Source organism: Hakea prostrata, chromosome 11 (assembly GCF_041222555.1).
Source record: "Hakea prostrata isolate BN-2017 chromosome 11, UWA_Hpros_2, whole genome shotgun sequence".
NCBI classification, from domain to species: Eukaryota; Viridiplantae; Streptophyta; class Magnoliopsida; order Proteales; family Proteaceae; genus Hakea; species Hakea prostrata.
Window position 1 is genome coordinate 21,593,150 of NC_142610.1, and position 19,458 is coordinate 21,612,607.

Below are 19,458 nucleotides of genomic sequence, written 5' to 3' on the forward strand. Positions count from 1 at the left end.
GCAGAGAGCCGCCAAGGATCAATCGTGCATTCCAGAACTACGATGCGAAAACAAGGAGAAAGATCATGTGGCAGATGCCCCAAGAGCCAAGAGGATTCCATATTTGCATATCTATAATCTAATGGGAAAAGGGACGAAAGATATTTGGAATATAATAAGTTCAAACGTACAGCATTACTTTAATTTACATGTTGAAAAATAAACATAAACTAGGAACCTCGTATGGTCGTATTCAACGTCCTGGCTTGGATCGATATTTGCATTCATTAAGAGAAATAAAATACAACTGAAGGTCAGTTTTTCCAACCTATACAACCAGACATTGTTTCATTTATGTACACTTTAGGTTTTGGACAATCATCCCAGTCTCAGGCTTGATCAGATGTTTAATGAAGACCCTCACTCAGGCAGGCAAGCCTACTATGGCATGTAAGCTTACTGCTGTCCAAGAAATGGAAGTTGAAAGCAGGAAATCAACATTAGTTATAATGCCCTGCTGGATTTCTGTTCCAAGATAAGAAAGAAGGATCCCCCAGTTGCCTGCAAAATAGAAACCTCAAGCTCAGAGGATGTATAAACAGGTAATTTACAATCAGATTTTGCTTTCCAGGAAAGGGGAGAATATATCATCCTTTACTTCAAATGCTAACTTCTTATAATAATATTGATTGATATTGACAATAGAGCTTCTATAATGGAATGTACCAAGATACTAATACAATTCAATATGCAATTTGGATACTGCAAGTGTCCAGAGAAGGCTAGAAAACGAACTACATGATATGAAGTGAGACAAGAAATGCCAATGACATTGCATACTATTTATTACACTTGCACCAGGTCAAAGCAGAATAATTCACTTATTAGGCCATAACAATGCCAGAATCCAGACAGTAGGAGCATTGACAGATTGGCCACCCAAACTGTAACATACTTAGACGATGCCGATATTCATCATATTCCTTCAGACATTGATATGATAATTCATAAAAAGATATACAAGGTGACTATGACAACTTATAGGCAGGATCAATCAAATGGTTTATCCTGAACCATTACCACACCTTGTGCCTTTTCCTTGTAAAAGTACACCCGAAGGTGGATAGGATGGTTCTTCCATCTGATGTAGATTAACTCTCAAGATAATAGTGGTACATACTCCAAATTCTTAAAACCAACCACAAATTTTATTCACCTATAAAAATAGCTCCATACCTTGCTCCATATACTTTCTACCTAGAAAGCTTCTTTTCAAGTGCCAAGACCACATTTTATTTTCCAGAATCTCATGGCTTCTTTTTCATTAATAGGGTCTATTTGGCCAGAATGGTTCGTAAAAACCAGGTGTCTTTTCCTAAATGGTAACTACGGATAAAAAGTCAGGTATATTGTCCCAAGTGAATCCAGTTTTCCAACTCAAATTCTTGAGCTTCAGTAGGATGTCCAACCCGCTCAAGGAACTTGACCCAGATTGCTCAAAGCAGCAACATAGGAACAACTTTGGTAGTGTGCACTACACATTCTTAGAATCCATTTTTCTAGGTCAATCTTGCATTCTCACACGATCAAAATAGTTGTTTGTAGAGTTTACATGGCCCACCCTTGGACTTTGCTTCAATTACAAACACACACACGCACGTGTTTTGAACAACTACATCCACACCCCCTGGACTATGGTGGGGCTTACAAGCAACTGCAATCCGTTAAACTGAAACCATCAATGATTCCAAAACACTCAAAATGCCATATTTCCCTTTGTTAGTGTAGTTTCACGGAGATTATTCTCAACCTTCTATTGATCCTCATTTTTCATCTCACCACTCGAGCAATTTTCTCAGCCTGTCATCTCCAATGATCTTCAAGGAGTAATTTCTCCAATCCAACAATTGGTGTGAAACCAATGACCCAAATATGATATCTCCAGCTGATTGCAGGTGCAGAGTTGTCAGCCTTGGTCAACAGAGCAACCTTGAAGCTGCCTGGCACAACCCATCTCCCCCCTGCGCCGATGACCAGCTCTCCACGCCCATCCTTGCTGCCTGCACCCCATTTCCTTGTTGAGAAAAAAGACACTATCCTTCTTGACATTGAACTAGGTATTTTCCCAGTTGATTTCAGTTTTGGTAGGCTGAATAGCCTTTTATGTAAACCCAATCATGAGATACAAATTTTAGTTGGAGAATTATCAGAAAAGTGTTTATTAAAGTTTTAGAAGCTACCATCGTTTGTCCTCTCTAGAAAAGTTTGATTAAGGGCAGATGGATTCATTTTTTCTGGTCTGGGGCCTCAACACACAGCTGGGTAGTATCTTTTGGGTTCACCAAGCAGGACAGTCTTGGAGGTTTATCCAAGGAAAAGTAGTTCAGGATGGGGGCCTTCTCTCCCCACTTCTCTTTAATTTATTTATTTATTATTATTTTTTTTTATTTTTTTTCAGTTTGAAGGAAGACCACTATTAAACTACTAACTCATCTTCACAACTTGCTGCTTTTTGGAAACCCTAGTTTCCCTTCTTAAAGTGGCTGAAATTCATTGAAACCCATCCCCTTTGGACTGTTGTATTTAGGTGCCAGTTATAATCCACTGCAGCCCCCCAGAAGCCATCAAACCTAGTCAAACTTTGAACCTGCACCTGCAAATTTTGTGGTCCATCTTTATCAGTTTAACCTCTCCTTTTGAAGAACCCTGTCCCTTAGGTTTCCAAGTTACAGACTTACAGCTCCAGAATCCCCTTCTAGCCCCTTTGACTATAGTTCCTAATTTCCCCCAACTAACCCCTAAAATTTAGGAGAACTTAGAAGTGGCTGGAACTTATAACAGTCTTCAAGTCCATAAATACACAGCCTCAGCTGAACCCTAGGAAGTCATAAAACAGCCCCTACAGCCGTGGCCAAAAGTCGATTATTTTGGTTCTGTCCTAATTTGGTGAGAGCACTGGCCCTTGTTGAATCCCACATTCAAGGCTATGTTATTCTCCCATGACACCAATGAACTCACAGCTCTCTGCAACACCACTGCTCTAAATAAATATCACTGAAATAGAAATGCAACCACTCCCAACTACCTGGGTTCACATGGAGGACTTCCTTAAATGGGATCAAACCAACAAGGTAACCAAGGTACCATCTTCCCCACAAAACCCTCCAGGAGCCCCTTGCCTTACTGGCAGGAGGGAGCCACCTACTTAACCATTACCGGCCTGCTCTGATTACACCCAAAAAAAAAAAACCTGTAACTGCCTTCCATAACATTCAACCAAACTATCAGTCCATATGGGAGTCTCCTTTAATCCCCTATTATGTACTATCAATATCAGAAAAATATTACTACAAAAATAGAACAGATTGTAGTTTTTCGGATTAGCAATTATTTCCATCACTAAATAGATGAAAGAGGGAAAACCATTAATTGTTAAATTGAACATATGTTCTTCAATCGTTTCACAGAAGAACTGAGGGTTCACTCTTATTTCAACTAATTTCTACGCCAAATGAAAAGCTTGAGATTGAGGTTGAGGGTCAGAAAAAGGGGGGGGGGGGATATGAAATCATAAGGGAGAAAAGGGAGGAAGTCACTCACCTTGGCCTCATCACATACATAAGTATGAAGCTTATTGCCAAGAATAAGCACATTCCACCAACCATAAGATAAGCTGTGCCCAGGAAATCATTTTTCCCTCCTATCCAACTTGTAGTTGAAATGACTAGTGTCTTTTTGCCCCCAAAACCGTAAGTGTTATAGTTATTCTGTATTACCACTGTTATCTTTTCATTGGCTTCAAGATCCACCTCTATCCTCCCATAGAGCTTTCTGAAAGTTGGCAGTGCCGCTGTCCGCATCCAAACGATAAGATCCTCTTGCTCACTCAACTGTCACAAAATAAAAAATAGAAAAATAAAAATAAATAGAAAAACCAACAGGAGTTCAAAAGTACATGAAATTTTTTATGAACCCAAAAAAAAGAGGAGGAACCTATAATAACAGGCAAAATTATAGATTAATATGGAACTTACAGGTTTGCTTGAATTAAGTTTGCCACCCCCAATCAAACTCCCACTTTGAAAGTTTTTAGGGAAGACGTCAGACCCAAACTTGTCATCCTGATCACTTTTCCAGGCAATATTTTTCTTGCTGATTTCTAAAGCCTTATCTTTTACAGAAAATGCATAAGTATCATTGAATAAGCTCCAAGCAATAAGCCCACAAGGAACAATTACAGACCCATTTGCAGTGGTGTCTTCAGGAGAACAAGTACTTGTTGAGTCTTCATACGCCTTACTCCTCAGTTGTTTGTCACTTCTATTTTTAACATATCTGGAACAATAAAATGGAAGTAGAAATATGTATAAGCCCAGAGTGATTATTCAGGTTTTTCCAGAATAGTAATGGCAAAGTTTAAAGACATTAACAAGTAAAATGATTTCAGAACTGGAAACACAGAAAGAGTCATCTACCGGACCAGAGAGGGTTCTGACACTCTGAAGACAGCATCCACGCACCATATATTAGGCACAAAACCTTGAGAAAGCCAGCGAGAGCATATTTGTGCTTAAAGTACATAATTCATATGAATATCACACCCACTTTGAAACATCTATTCATATAGCCAGTAGTTTATTTGCATACAAACCGTCTTATCCTGGCTTGTATTGATATTTGATTTTAAGGACAGTATTACTGAGTGTATCTGAGTCTTTCCTAGGAACACACTGACTATGAGGGTAAGAGTTTCAGTATTTAATCAGCACGTAGAAAAATGAACTGATAGAGTGGATTCTGAGGCACTTTTCTGAAAAAAGCTCCAGGCTGCTATGCAGGGAATAAATAAAAAACAAAGGGGAAAAAAGATGCAAAAAATAGTTAAACTTGGAAGAAGATACAAGTAGTTCCAAGTAAAACAAAACGTATAAAAACAAATAATATGTAGAGGAACTGAGGAAGCAAAAATTTCAGGAGCTTTTAGACCAGTTGAGCCAGACTGTCCAAGGCTCAGCCCCCAGTAGATTGAACATTAGAAACCACCATTCAACTGGCCCCAATGATTCATGTGAAACCACAGATAATTTTTTTGAGGCATGCCGTTCCTAAATTATGAATACAAAAATGTTAAAATTTTGAGCATATTGCACCGACACCCAAAATGGAGGCCTTAAAGCACTGATACCCTACTTTATGTTTTAAAAAAACAAAGGTCCTATTATGTTAGAATGGTTAATTGTACAATCATAAAAACTATTATACCCTTATGTATAATGGAGGGATGCCCTACCTAAATTCACGGCTCACGCTAGCGGGGGAATAAGAATCTCCATTCTAACACAAACACACTCACACACAGAGAGGCATAAATGGATAGAGTTGGAAGCGATTCTGCACAAATAAAAGGATAAGAAAGGGAATCCAGAGACAGAAAAATCTCTCTATTTGGTTTGGTTAAGGACATTGTCCGGTTCCGAAGTGATCTTAAGTTGCTCATCTCTAGGGCTATCTGGATGCTGAGAAGTTCAGTGATTACTTTGATTCAGCCCCGATATTCAAAATTCCAGGAAGATGATACCCCGCTGAGATATACTACACAAAAGCACCTGAAGCTGACTATTTGGACGCTGCTGTTGTCACTGTCCTTCAAATACATGTGACTCAACCACTGGGTGATATTCTGCTATTCTTCACAGGACAGGAAGAAATTGAAACAGCAGAAGAGGTTCTGAAACACTGGACCCAAAACCTAGGAACAAAGATTGCTGAACTGATAATCTGCCCGGAATATGCTCTCTTGGCCACTAACATAGCAGAGACCTCATAAATATTTCATTGATCCTGGATTTTGTAAGATAAAGTCTTATCACCCAAAAAATGCAGTTTTACAAATTGCACAACTGGTCATGAGAGAGAAAAAATCTTGACCCTGGACTCCTCTCTCCCTCCTCTGGAATAACTAGATTCGTGCAAGGTATTTAATCATGTGTCAAATCTTCACTTCAAAGCGATAGACAAGGAGCGAGAATTGAAGGTTTCTTCCACCGCCGTCTTTGCTGGAGTCTTTGCAACAGAGACAATAGCCATGGCCAGATTCCATTTCTGATTGAGAGGACATTGGAAGGGTTAATCAGATTCCGCCACCACTGCCAGAAGACCAAGAGGAGACGTGAAGATTAGAAGAATAAATTTCTTATATTGTTCAAAATGCTTCATGGAAAATGATGCAGAGAAGGGTATGGGCTGTGAAATGCTGCGTTGATCATCATCATTGCGGTGTGGTTGTTTTTGTTGCAGCAAGAAAAAGATGCTTGTGGGAGAGAACAGAGGAGGAGGGCGGTGTAGTCGTTTTTGTTGCAGTGAATAGATTTGGCCAGAGGAGAAGAAAAATATGGCAGTGGGAGAGAGCAGAGGAAGAAGAGGAGAGTGAAGAGGAAGGAAAGTCTGGTGGCCATGGTGCAGTCGTTTTTTTTTTCCCCTTAGATTTTGATAAGGATATTTTTAGAATTAAAAAAAAATAAACAGTGGTTTAACGGTCTTCAATAACGACTAATGTGCCCAGTGAAAATCCAACTTTGGGGTGTCTATGTATTTCAAACATAAAGTGGAGTGCCAGTGTAGTTTGCTCTAAAAAATTTCTTACAAGAGCTTCTAAGACGCATCTTTATGAGGAAGCATTGGGACCAAAACAGCTATGCATGGTTCCTCTTACTCTTCACCCTTTTTCAAGGAAAAAACAATAATGTTAACAAGTCATTCTTTGTTCTATTACATACATGCAGTCACAGGTGCTCTTCTTCTTAAAAATGAGCAGCAAACTTTGGAAGATCCCTTTATTTGTGCTCCAAACTCCATACTTCCGTTTTCCACTATCACTTATCTACTCAGCATAGGCTATAAATGGTTTTATGCAGTCTCAAGGACACTTAGAAGGTATGCAAGGACAAAAACATCTGTTCATCTAAGGCACATCATACAATATTCTTAACGAAGTCAAGTAGTCAACCAACCCATATAACAGGGATGATCCAGAATTTCTGAGTAGATCAGGAAAACAAAACCAAACATCTAATGTGGATTTTATGGAAGAACTTATTGCTACTGATGAGGATCCAAACGAAATAGCCCACCTCATGGTGCCTCTTGTTTTTTTTTTGTTTTTTTTTTCCTTTTTTTTTTAGGGGGGGGGGGGGAGGTGGTTTCTGACATCAGTAAGAAGAATATCTGATTTCTGTGATGATGCAATATTCTTTGCAAGAAGAAAAAGTGAAAAGAAACAAGATTGTTCACCAGGACTTCATCTCACCTTTTGAGTGTATCAAGATCTCAAAAGTCAAAAGATTGTAAAAGAATTCCAGCTGTTGGCCAGAACAGCCATACACAATGAAAGTGAAAACATGTTGAGAAGCAATAACATCAAACAACAAAAACACCATGAAATTTAAAAACATGATTGCCAAATAGATTATAGATTAAGAAAAACCGAAACTTGAAACATTTCTATATTTCCCTCTATCTTGCATATCTTCTGCAGATTTATCCTTCCTGCCCCTTCCCTATTCAGAATTTTCCAATCTTCACCTAACAGTAGTCATCAAACACCATCTACAATGTTTACACTGAATAGGTTATATTCCTGTAGCACCCCAAAACCCCCATGAAATGGTAAACTATAGCCAACAGTTATTTTACCAGTCTACAAAGTATATAAACAAAAGTTTAAGCTAAACGCAACCAGAAATATATAAATCCATTATGACATGCAGTAAACACAAGAGAACACCTAATAATGTTGTTAATGTTTAAATGCATTTACCCATGCTTAAAATTTGGACTTGACATACAAGCTATTTATTCAAGTTCACTTCCAATATTACCTTAAATCTTTTAATGCTTATATATACAAATCTCTAAGTTATTTTGTAACCCACTTGTAACCCAGAAAATCACAGGACATCACATATATACTATTCCATTCTAGATTCCTATCATCATTGTATACAAATCTGAAATGTAGTATTGCTGCCCTGAAAACCACAGGATAAAGTGTTGGCCAATATCTTTAAGGTAACAGAGCTAATTCCAATAGCTACAGGCAGGCACTAAACTTATCTGGAAGCCAATAAATATTGCATATTTACAAGGTGCTAATTGGTTTACCAAATTTGTTCTGACCACAAGGCTGGTTTAGAAGCCACCTTTATCCACCAGCACCACCCCAAAAAGACACTAAGAAAGTGAAGCAACATGGATGAGTAGCAAGCATTGGAGCAACCATCTTTACAAAGAAAAAAAAACTAAGCTCATCCAATGCACTTCAGAAAAATACGTGAAAAGATAGTTAGAATACCTTCGATGATTCTGGTAGAAGTTATCCAGCTGATAATAAACAAATACAGGACTTTTCATCAACTTTGGAACCTGAAGGAAATGCAATTAAACTTTTGCTGATCAAAAGCTTGAGTAGGCTCGAATTAGGAAAATAAACTACAAAAGGAAAATAGAATTATTGACTTCTCACTGATTTTAAAAAATGAAGGTACGAACTCACAGTCAAAGTCCTTGAACAGGTCTTGTTAGTTTTACCATTTTGAATAAATGCAACCATATTCTCACCATAATTCTTTGGAATGCAATCTTCATCATACCGGTCTACAATTTCCACAACCTGCATGAGAAATAAATTGTTACATTAAGAGTTACAAGTTATGAACCACTGGGGTTCCTCTGTAATGTTCTTATCTGTTTTAATTGATTATGTATAAATACACATGAAGGTCTTACTTGTAACTCTTCACAGTTACTTTCAAATACAAGATCAATAATTTACAGAGTATGATGCAGTTTCATTAAAGAACAGAATAATACTTACACCCTCAGATGCAGATAAAGATACAAGACCAATTGGAATGAAGATAATCCCAATAATTGTGAATGTTGTTATGACCTGAAACAAACCAAGAAGATTATAAGACCATAAACCAAAGCAAGAGTGAGTAGAGTCTACCAAAAAACAATACGTCTAGTCATAAGGGAAATATTCAACTAAAGGTATGTCAGACTGACCAATCCTGGTGTTAAAATAGGCTTGCAAGCAGAAAGCTCTTGCTGTGTAAACCTAGAATCTGCAAGAAAGAAGCATTAAAGATCAGTTACAGCATAGCTGTCTCATTAAAATACGCAGCACAAACTGGAGGTTCATCTAATCAATAAAGCAACTTGCACAAACAATTGATCCAACAAAAGCAGGACCAGGGATGGGAAACTTGAGCTAATTGAGAATGAAGCATTATAAAAGAATCTCACATAAAATTTAAAGTTGATAAACCCCCTCAGTTACCAAATCAAGATTTGTAGCATTGCTGAAGTAAATATCTGCACTTGGATTTGAAATTAAGAATAAAGAAGCCACATCAGTGACAACAATGCGACGAGCCAGTTTTCCATTAGACATCCAAGGATGGCTAGGAATGGTGAAAATAAGAATCCTCCTTACAATTTGTGCAATCATGGACTTCTCCAAGTTTGGCTTAAGCACAAATCTCTTTCAAGCAACAAAAGATTTTTAAATTCAGAGGTAAACTCCAGCATAGCTTCACTGAACACGATATGTCATACACTTGCCATTCATTCATCCTAAACCCTTAAGGTTGTTGGGATTAAATCAACTTGGTCTCAAAGCAGATCCCATCCCGCTGTGGGTTCCGATCCACCTCTGGACATATGTCATCATGCACACCCTGGTCCAAACCACCTACATCTGAAGGGGGTTGTTTTTCTTCTTTTTTGGTGACAATGTAAGTGGAGTTGTTGATATCCCACATCAATTAAGAAGGGTGGGAAAATTTTTCTTCACATACTTGTCTGTCACTCCTTAGACCTTAAGGTTTTTGGGATGGAATCTACCAAACATCTCAGCTCCAATAAGCCCTAGAAAAAACCATCTTGCATACATGTGACAGTTTAAACCTGCTACCGAACCGGTTTCCCACCATTGAGTTCTGTGATATGTAACAAATGTATCCTCTAACTGTACATGTGTGTTTAACATGTATAACTTGGACTATGTTCTTCAGTAAATTTTCAGATATCCAGAAGAGCTTTGATCATCAACGAGAATTTTTAGGTTCCCCCCATTTTGTGATCATATTATTTTTTAATTTAGACCTTTAACACACAAAATTTTGAGCCAAAATTATCTACGCAGTTAGTATCACTGATCCCAACAGGCCAGCAAAGCCAAGAGGAGACATCACTGATAATGGTGGCCTTATTTGGCTATTTCAGCTTCACCTTCCATATTACATTGAGGCCATCAAATTGACTATTGCAATACAGTGTTCGTCAATACAAAATCAAAAAACAAATAAAAATAAACCATGCCAAGGAATATGTTAAATCAAACATGTCAGCCATAATTTTATGTTTTCTATGGAACCTCACTAAAAACCCTGGCCCAACCTCCTTTAGGCAATGCCATTTTTCTAAATTGTCCTAACCAATATGACCATCACTTTGTTTTAATGTTAGAAAAGTAGCAACAGAAACAGAATCCTTAGCATTTTTCACTATAAACTGCGCCACCTTGAATATAAAATAAAACCAATTTCAAGGAAAATAACCGAAATCCTTTGCAAATAAAGACAATTAACATTTAAATATAATCACAAGATGTGAAATTCATCGTCACAACTTGTTCACTTACCATATTAGTACTATTAATTTTGTAAACAAGAACGAAACACGCAATGCATCATTTCTGCATGGGAAAAAAATGGAAGAAGAGAAGTGTTGGAGATAATTCTTACATTGAGGTTTCTTGGAATTCCTTCTCGCAGCAGAAACATCATCTCCTCCGGAGCTCGTGGCTCCTTTGGAAGCCATTCCGACGAGATCTACAAAATCCAAAAAGAAAAGCTTCTCGCGCTCCAAAATAAAATAAGAAAAATACAATTAAGAAACCAGACGAATCAAACCAGAACCAAAGAAAATTTCTGTTGCCTTTTTTTTTTCAATTCAGTTTTTTTTTTTTTTTCCTTTTTTATTTCTAATAATTGATAATTAATAACGACTGTTAATTCAGAGGCAGTACTAAACATGGCCAGAGTAAGGAGTGGGGATCATTTCCCCTCAAAGGGAACACTCCCGACTGCTTTACAACCACAAATAATGTGGGACCCATAAGTGAAAAATAATAAAATATTTTTAAAAAAATCTTCACCCTAATCCTGTGCCCCCTATAATTTGCAGTCAATAGCGGTCGGGGAGGAGCACAGAGGGAGATGATCCGGATTCTAGAGTAAATGCCAAAAAAAAGAATAAAAATAAGGGCAAAGTTAGCATTTTTAAACGATTTTTGAAATAATATGCTCATTTGACATTTTTAACCACGCAATAAAGGTGAAATTCATCTCTGAATGGTGAATACTAATAAAATAGATAAGAGATGAAGTAACCAATGAAGCCCTCTCCTGTTATGTGATCGAACAGTATTCGAAAAACACATTGTTCTCTTTAATGGAAAATTTTTGGCAATTGCCTACTACCAGCCAATGAAATGGAAAAAAAGTAATTTGTTGTACCGTCTTAGGATGAGATTTTTTAAAACAAAAACTACTATAATCTTTGTAATCTTTGTGATTCACTTAATCTGGACCATTTACATGTAGGTTAATTATACGGTCTAGATTTAATCTAGATTGAGCAATAAATTTGCACCGTCCACTACTCCAAGCAGCACTGCTCCTGAACAAAACCTCAAGTTTATCAGATATCCAATCATAAGAATTATGTTGGTTATTGAGAACTTTAATGCCTACAAACAATTCGAGTGGATGCAAATGTGCTTCAGCTGTAGGGTGGATGCTAGATAGATGTTGTCTCCATTTTGGGGTATGATAGATGTTGCCCCCATGGGTGCAGCTACATTGGGGTTGGGGGGCCATGGCCCTCTCAATGTTTTGAAATTTTCCCTAGTTTTTATTCCATGTATCAACATTTAGGCCCTAAACCCCCCCCCCCCCCCAAAAAAAAAAAAAAAAACTTTAAATTTCTCACATTCCCTTGCTGAAATTTTGAAATTTTCCCTATGACTTTCTTTTCACGTGTGAAATATCAATACATGAGCTTCTAATTAGATAAACATTCTGACAATAAAGCTAAATGGAAAAAAATTCATTGGGTATATGTGAAATATTAGTACTTGACCCCTCCCAACGTTAAATCCTGGTTCCATCCTTGCTTGTCCCTAATGGTTCAAGTCCATTGCAACTACAGAAGTGTTGCACCCTGTGAAACATTGGGTCGTGTGCAATGGAAATGCCACTTAGATCCCATAGAATGCAACCCTCGATGCCATTGAATGAGTTTTTTTTTCAGATGCATCGGTAAATATGTTGCAACATAAATAGGGTTGTGACGTTGTCTAACGGTTGTACATAGGCTTAGGACTAATATCCTGTCCATTTCCTTGCAAATGTGTGACAAGTGTTTCAACATCACATCAAAAGGTTGAAGTCCGTTTACAAGTCACATCATTTTTTTTTTCAAAATTTAATCACAATTCTTTGATGTGGCTAATAAATAGATTTCAACAATTTGATTTGATGTTGATACACATGTCATACCTCTACAAGGAAATGGACGGTCCATTTTTGACAAGGAAATAAAGTGGATAAATTTCCCATAGGGTGGTTAGCTTATCTTTCTTGTAAAAAATGGGTTTTTTTATATAGACACGAAAACCCGCAAGTGTTGCATTGAGAGATGAAATATACCATCAAAATGAGCTGCATTTCGAACTTTCCAAATCTACCGAAGCATGTTTCCAAATATGATATTGAGGTCTTTCTTAAGAGCAGCATGTTTGAACTAGGGTTGGATGAAGAGAAGCCCATTGTTAGACTAGTGTTCTCTACATCAACTCTTATTGAGGACAGTTTCCAACAAAGTCTAGCATGTTAACAAAATATTAAAGTATGTCCTAGTGTTTCTTCTTCCATGCAAGGTATGAAAAATCGTTTTGTCTTGCCAATTCAATGGCTAGCGATACAGCAACATTATCGCAATATGTCGAGCGACATTTAGAGGGATGACGATGAAAAATCGACCCTTAGTTTTGAGGGGCTATTTGGGGTAATTTTAATCTGAATTTAATGTGTAGTCTAACTTGACACCAATAAATACACTAGGAACATTATTTTAACCCAAAACGTCACATAAACTATTATTCTTAATTGACACATGTCCGGCTGTATGCAGGCAAACAAGAAGTCTGAAAAACCCACGGATTTGTATAAAATCTCGTTTGATCGACACAAACAATGTAATAGTCGACGATAATGAAGCAAAATATACTTGTAAACTTATCGGAGCAAAATATAGTTAAAATGCAATAAACAAGAGAGAGAATGGACATTTGGTGACATATCGTCAATTTATTGTCGACCTTACGTCAAAGAGGGGTGTCATGTGGCCCCACTCCGACATTGCGATATAATCGCCAACGCTTCGAACCATGCTTCTATGTAGCATAGAGAACACATAAGGGAGGTGGGCTCATCTCTGCGTTGATACCCTTCATTGACCACAATAATGAGATTCTATTTACTTGGCTATCAGGAATGATTGTAGGAATATTTATGCAATCAACCAGATGTAACTGGGTTGGATTTTAATTTTTTAGTATGTACCAGCCCAAAAGTCTCTCATAGTTTTCTAGGGTTGGGCCTAGATTAAAATCTAGCCCATCTGAATTTGGCTTCTCATTTTTATTTTTTTTTCTATTTGCAAAAATATATCATGTTTTTTTTTTATTATTATTATTATTTTTTTAATCTTTTTATAGTAAGACTAAAATATATTGTGATGACCTTAAGGGTAGTTTGTGAGACCAATATCTCATAAGTAAGTGGTCTGAGATTGAATTCCTTTGAGAGTTGTTGCTTGCACTAGATAGTAAATACATATTCGTACAGTGTAGTGCTCGTTTTCAGTTCAAAACGAAAGACTATGTTTTCTTAGTACACAAATAAGAGTAATTAAGAAATATTTATCATCAGACTTAAATTATCCTCATAAATCTATATGTCTGTCTCCCGGTCGAAAATGGAAGATTATGTTTTTTTAGTACACAAATAAGAGTAATTAAAAATTATTTATCATAAGACTTACAATATCATCATAAATCTGTATTTCTACTATTATAACTTGTTTTGGTTATGTTTTAATCTAATTGTCACTTAAATTGACAAGACAAAAAAAATACTAAAATTGAAGGCACCAATAAATAAATTTTATCGACAAGACCATAAATAGTAGAACACAAACTCTCTAAAAATGGCAAGGACTTGAAGAAACATAAAAAAATTATCGTCAATTATTCCTATGTCACTTAGAGTGAAAAAAGACAAAAAGATACTCAAATTGAAGGCAACAAATAAATAATTACTATCAACAATAATCCAAATGATCCGGAAAAAAAAATCAACAAGAATCCAAAAGTACTATAATCCAAGCTCTGTATATGTGGCAAGGACTAGTACAAACATAAAAAATTATTGCTAATCATTCCTTCTTCCTATTCATCTCTTTTTTTTTTTACCCAAGCCAAATTGCTAAAAAAATTACATGGTGTTTCTTTTTTTTTTTGTTGCTAATCCCGGTTTATAAACCAGTGTTTAACCCGCGTTGCACACCTGGCTGTGGTGGGTGAGTCTCCCAGCGATAATTTTTTGCATCCACAAGGATTTGATATCGGAACCTTGCTTAAGCGGACCAAGCTGCTTACCACTTGGACCAACCCCTGTTGGTTCATGGTATTTCTTTCAAAGCAAAAATTTGGACTATCTAATAATATTTATTTTATGGAACTAAGGTTCGCTTGGGTTATTTAATAATATTTTTATTGAATATTAGACATGGTTAGTAAATATGCATATTAGTCACTGTATTAATATATGTATTCGGACGTATACTTTAATAAACGTCATTTTTTCGTATAGTAAGTATGCACTTAATGCCGTACTGACTTCTAAAGATAGTCATATGGATTTCCTTATTAATTGCCATTTTAATTGGTATACTAATTGAATTTTTATATTTTTAAGACAAAATAAAAATAAAAATAATAGAAAATAGAAACCCAAATGGAATATGAAAAATCTTGAATTCGTAATTCCTAGATATATATTCATGGAGTCCTTATCTAGTCATTCAACTCATTATCGTTGTTTTATTTATTCTTTATCTCGTTTTTCTTAACCACAATTCACCACCCAAAACCCACAACACACACAACCCCCACCCCCTCATAAACTAATATAGCCATTGAATTTTCATTGAGCATAAACAATATGAACATAGCCATTTTAGTGTACTCATGAAAATCGTAAACGAAATAACCAAAACGTAAGATAAAGAAATGGACACAGAGACAAAAACCCATAAATAAATTGAACAATCACAATATATGTTTTTCAAACACATACTGTTGATGTTACTCCAAAGTCAGCAATCAAAGGGCAAAACTTAATGGACTGATCAATGTCAATGAAAAATGAGACTTGAAAAATATGACTTTTTTTTCTCTCTTTATTTTTAAATTAAATGCATATTCATAAATATTTAGTTTTTTTTAAGAAAAATAATTAAAATAAACTAAGATTTAACCCCCCCCCCAAAAAAAGAAGGAATAAAAGGGGAGGGCCGCACTTTATTCTCATGATATTAATGCTTCAATCCACAATAGTACTTTGAGTAAGCTACCTATTATCTCCAATATTCATTTCACATATGATTATAAGACATAAGTTTCATTTGTCATTGATGGTTAGATTTCATTTTTTGTTGGTGTAGAAGGTTATATCACTACGTCACACGAATGATTTTTATGATTTTTTGTTTGCATAAGTTATGTAACAAATATTTTTATTGTTTATTTTAAATGTAGATATTAAGAAGCATAAAAATAGTCTCAAATTAGATTTTTGTCCTTTTTATTTTTTATGTAAAATTGTTTTTGTTTATATTAGATTTATGCATCAAACAATGAAAAATGGCATTGAATGTTGTTTTTTTTTGTTTTGTTTATGGAAGCATAAGAATCTTGAATTATTTGCAAAAAGTCAATTTATAATTGATTTTTACAGAGACAAAAGTCCCGCTCCAACCCCATATTTTTGCTATTGTACTTATTTATATCAATCATATTGAGACACGTATTATACATAAAGTAGGATTAACGTATACGACTTAATGAATCGGTTTATATAAAACATATTATTTGCCATATGAACTGGTTAATTGTCATATGTCTCCATACCCGAGCTTACTAATTATGGTGTTAGATTAATAGTCTATAATAAATGTTTGATAAAGGATAAAAGAGATTACACTATCCTTAGGCCGATCAAACAGCAATAGGAAACAATTAAATTGTTGGCACATCGAAAATTTAAAATAATGGAAAACCCCAAACCAAAGAACGCCAAGGAGTGATGAGAATCAATCTTCAGGTAAGTACAAGTATAAAGTAAGATGAGGGAAAATAGCAACACTTATACAACAAACTTTTCCTTTCTTTTCCCCTTGTTACATCATTTTTAACAATTTTATCTTGCACCAAACTATTTTCCATTTCATAATTTATTTTTTATAAAATTCACCAAACCATTTTTCATTCTTGACCAATAATGAATTCTTGTACTTATTTATTTTAAATAGGCATAATAGAGAATGAGAATTGATACCAAAAAGAGCCTTAAAGGAGATGATTTTAAAAGATAGTTATGGTATCCATTAATGGAATCTTGAAATTCTATGAAAAAAAGATAATGGAACCTTCAAATATGTAAAATTCGAAAATATGCCTTGTTTGGTTCACTATGATAAGAAAGTTGACAGATGTTATGGTGGCATGCTAACTTTCTCAGTCCATTCATTTTCAAAGCCCTATAAATTAAGTAGAAAAATAATAAAATGAGACTCATATTTGAAATTTATTTCATAAAAGTCATTTTTTATTTCTATTTACCCACTCCACAGACCACAGGTCTTACATATTTATTTTTTTCCACCCCCACCACCATTGGAAGCAATGAGAGAGATTCACGAGGTACACAAGGACTGCGTTTGGCTTTAATGCTACGCATTTAATGCGTAACACTGAGCTGCCTGTGGTTCAGATATAAAGTGCACCCGTTTTGTGTTTTATTTTATTTTATTTTTGATTTTAGTGATGTAGTTCAAAAATAATAAAATTTAAAAAAATTAAATTAGGTAATCGATATTAAATCTCGACCCTTACAATTAATCTGGACTATACGCAGCTTAGTGTGCAGCAGTAGCAGTGAAGCTCAACCCCAGATGGATCAAGAAGCCATACACCGGTAGTAGTTGACGAGCTAGAGAATTTTCGATAACGGAATTACAAGTGGGACCCATCAATATATTCAAGCCAGATTGAAAACTCGTCAATCGGTGAAGCCACGTCGAAACCGTTATCCATCATCATCAAATGGGTCCCACAATTCTTTGTCATTTTTTTCCTATCTTCAATTTCTCGTGTTATATAACACACTCTTAAATCTTAATTCTCACGATAATAAATGCAGCCACGTTCTTTTAGTTCCGTACTATTAATCGGTCCCACCATTTTTAACCATAAAAGCATCTAAGTCCAATAACACACCTCCCACTTGCCGCCTTCGGCCGAAGCTCCCCTCTTTCTTCGTGACCAAGGCGATTGATTATAAAGAGATCCAACGGTTATAATTTATTACTAAATTTAACTGTAAAAGCATAGAGACCAATAACACATTATTGCGCCGAAGTTCCCCTCTTTCTTCGTAACGAAGGCGATCATAAAGAGATCGAACGGTTACTATTTATCGTACGAAGCGATAGCCAACAAGAAATCGACAGCGCAACTGTAAAGTTAGTATGCTCACGTGGCTAGATTGAAACTAGTCATCAGATCGAACGGTCATAAATCAACAAGTCTTTTTTTTTTTCGGTGGTGGCAGAATTTAAAGTTTGACAACGACCGAGCAGTAGTGGGACCGGGGACTGGTGGCGGTAGTTTGAGTTCTGATTTCCTACATGTGGGTCCCACTTACTAATTGGTAACCGTTGGATTGAAGAATTGATAAAGACAAACATCACGATCCTGTCGGTTGAAAAAAGTGTGGGGTTCACAACCGTTCAACCAACGAGATTAGTTAGAAGTGCTTAAGCTGAGGGAGGAGCGCCTAATCTTTGTACGTCACACTCCAACCCGAATGGTACTAATTGTCGTTGTAGTAGTTGTACTATCTCTTACCAAAATAAAAACATCTTTGTGCATTGTACTATCCAATAGCTTTCTGCCACGTAATAGCCATTAACTTTAATTATTATAATTCCAAAAAAAAAAAACAACAGAGAGTAAAATTTCTGTTTTGATCAGAAAAATGAATTAATAGTAATAAAGTCCACGGGCTTAACAATTCGCTTATCAATGCTCAGAGGTAGGCTTTCAGTAGTTAAGATTACAATTATGTTAATTTTTCTATAGTATATAGTCATGTATATGCAATTAATTGAAAAAAAATGTGAGGTAGAATATTCTTGCCATAAATAGTTTATGTTTAATTTATTGTAATAGATTGTGAAGTACAAGATGTATAATATCTTACCCTTTTAAGGACACGTTACATATCATCTTCTATAAAGGAGGCTTTTCATGTATATTGAGGTCAAACAAAGCCAATGGTTAAATTATTGCTACTCTGTTGATACTATAATATTAAAATAGTAGTGTTTATCATCTTGGAACATGTAGGGTTTGAATTATTTTTTATTTCCTTCGAATAACGATAATGATATTTTAAACCTAATTATTCATTGAAATAAATTGTACAATATTTTTTAAGTTGGAATTATTTTGTTTATATTTGTCTTCTTGATCATCTTTAACTTGTAGTAAGAAGTTATAGTAAAGATTATAAAAATAAAAATAAATTACTTATATAATAAAATTTATATCTCAAATATAATTAGAGTGGGGCCTTACAAGGATGAATAATCGCTAGACAATAATAGTAAAGGTTGCCTAGGAACTTTTGGGGTACAAGGCTGACCTAACTATTAAAAACTCTATTATATTTATTATTTATATTCTATAATAAAATAAAATAGAAATTCTTATTTATGGCTATGGACATTTCTGGAATAAAAAAGGAGAGCATTGACGTTGGAAAATAGATGAAAATTTACCATAGTATGTTTTCATGTGTATTAAATTGACCTCAGAAAGTCATATAAATTTGTGGGGAATAACAAATAAAAACAAGACAAGAATAAATGAATTGTAAAATCTTAAATTATTTTGGATATTTTCAAATTTCTATTCATAGTAACTATTGATTAACTCATTTCATATTTTCGCTCAATTAATTGCATGAAGTCACTTGAGTTGACTAGATATTTAAAACAAAGACA

The 19,458-nt window shown here is 35.4% G+C and overlaps 1 protein-coding gene across 1 annotated transcript; it reads right to left on the reverse strand.

Moving 5' to 3' along the window:
- Nucleotides 1-26: 26 nt before the first annotated feature.
- On the reverse strand, nt 27-10,940 carry LOC149000850 (ALA-interacting subunit 5-like). The gene is made up of 8 exons (XM_089139662.1): nt 10,788-10,940; nt 9,046-9,104; nt 8,852-8,926; nt 8,531-8,647; nt 8,330-8,400; nt 4,014-4,314; nt 3,580-3,869; nt 27-540 (listed from the first exon to the last, which is right to left on the reverse strand). Exons 1-8 carry the CDS (start codon nt 10,861-10,863, stop codon nt 480-482), a joined length of 1,050 nt encoding a protein of 349 aa, XP_088995788.1. The 5' UTR covers nt 10,864-10,940; the 3' UTR covers nt 27-479.
- Between the last annotated feature and the right edge of the window lie 8,518 nt (nt 10,941-19,458).

Bases quoted from the DNA above. Each gene is read 5' to 3' on its own strand.
- LOC149000850 (XM_089139662.1), bottom strand. From the start codon at position 10,863: ATGGCTTCCAAAGGAGCCACGAGCTCCGGAGGAGATGATGTTTCTGCT. The intron at 3,870-4,013 runs GTAAGTTCCATA...ATTTTGTGACAG, and splicing joins AACTTAATTCAAGCAAACCT to TTGAGTGAGCAAGAGGATCT. The intron at 541-3,579 runs GTGAGTGACTTC...TCTATTTTGCAG, and splicing joins ATGTATGTGATGAGGCCAAG to GCAACTGGGGGATCCTTCTT.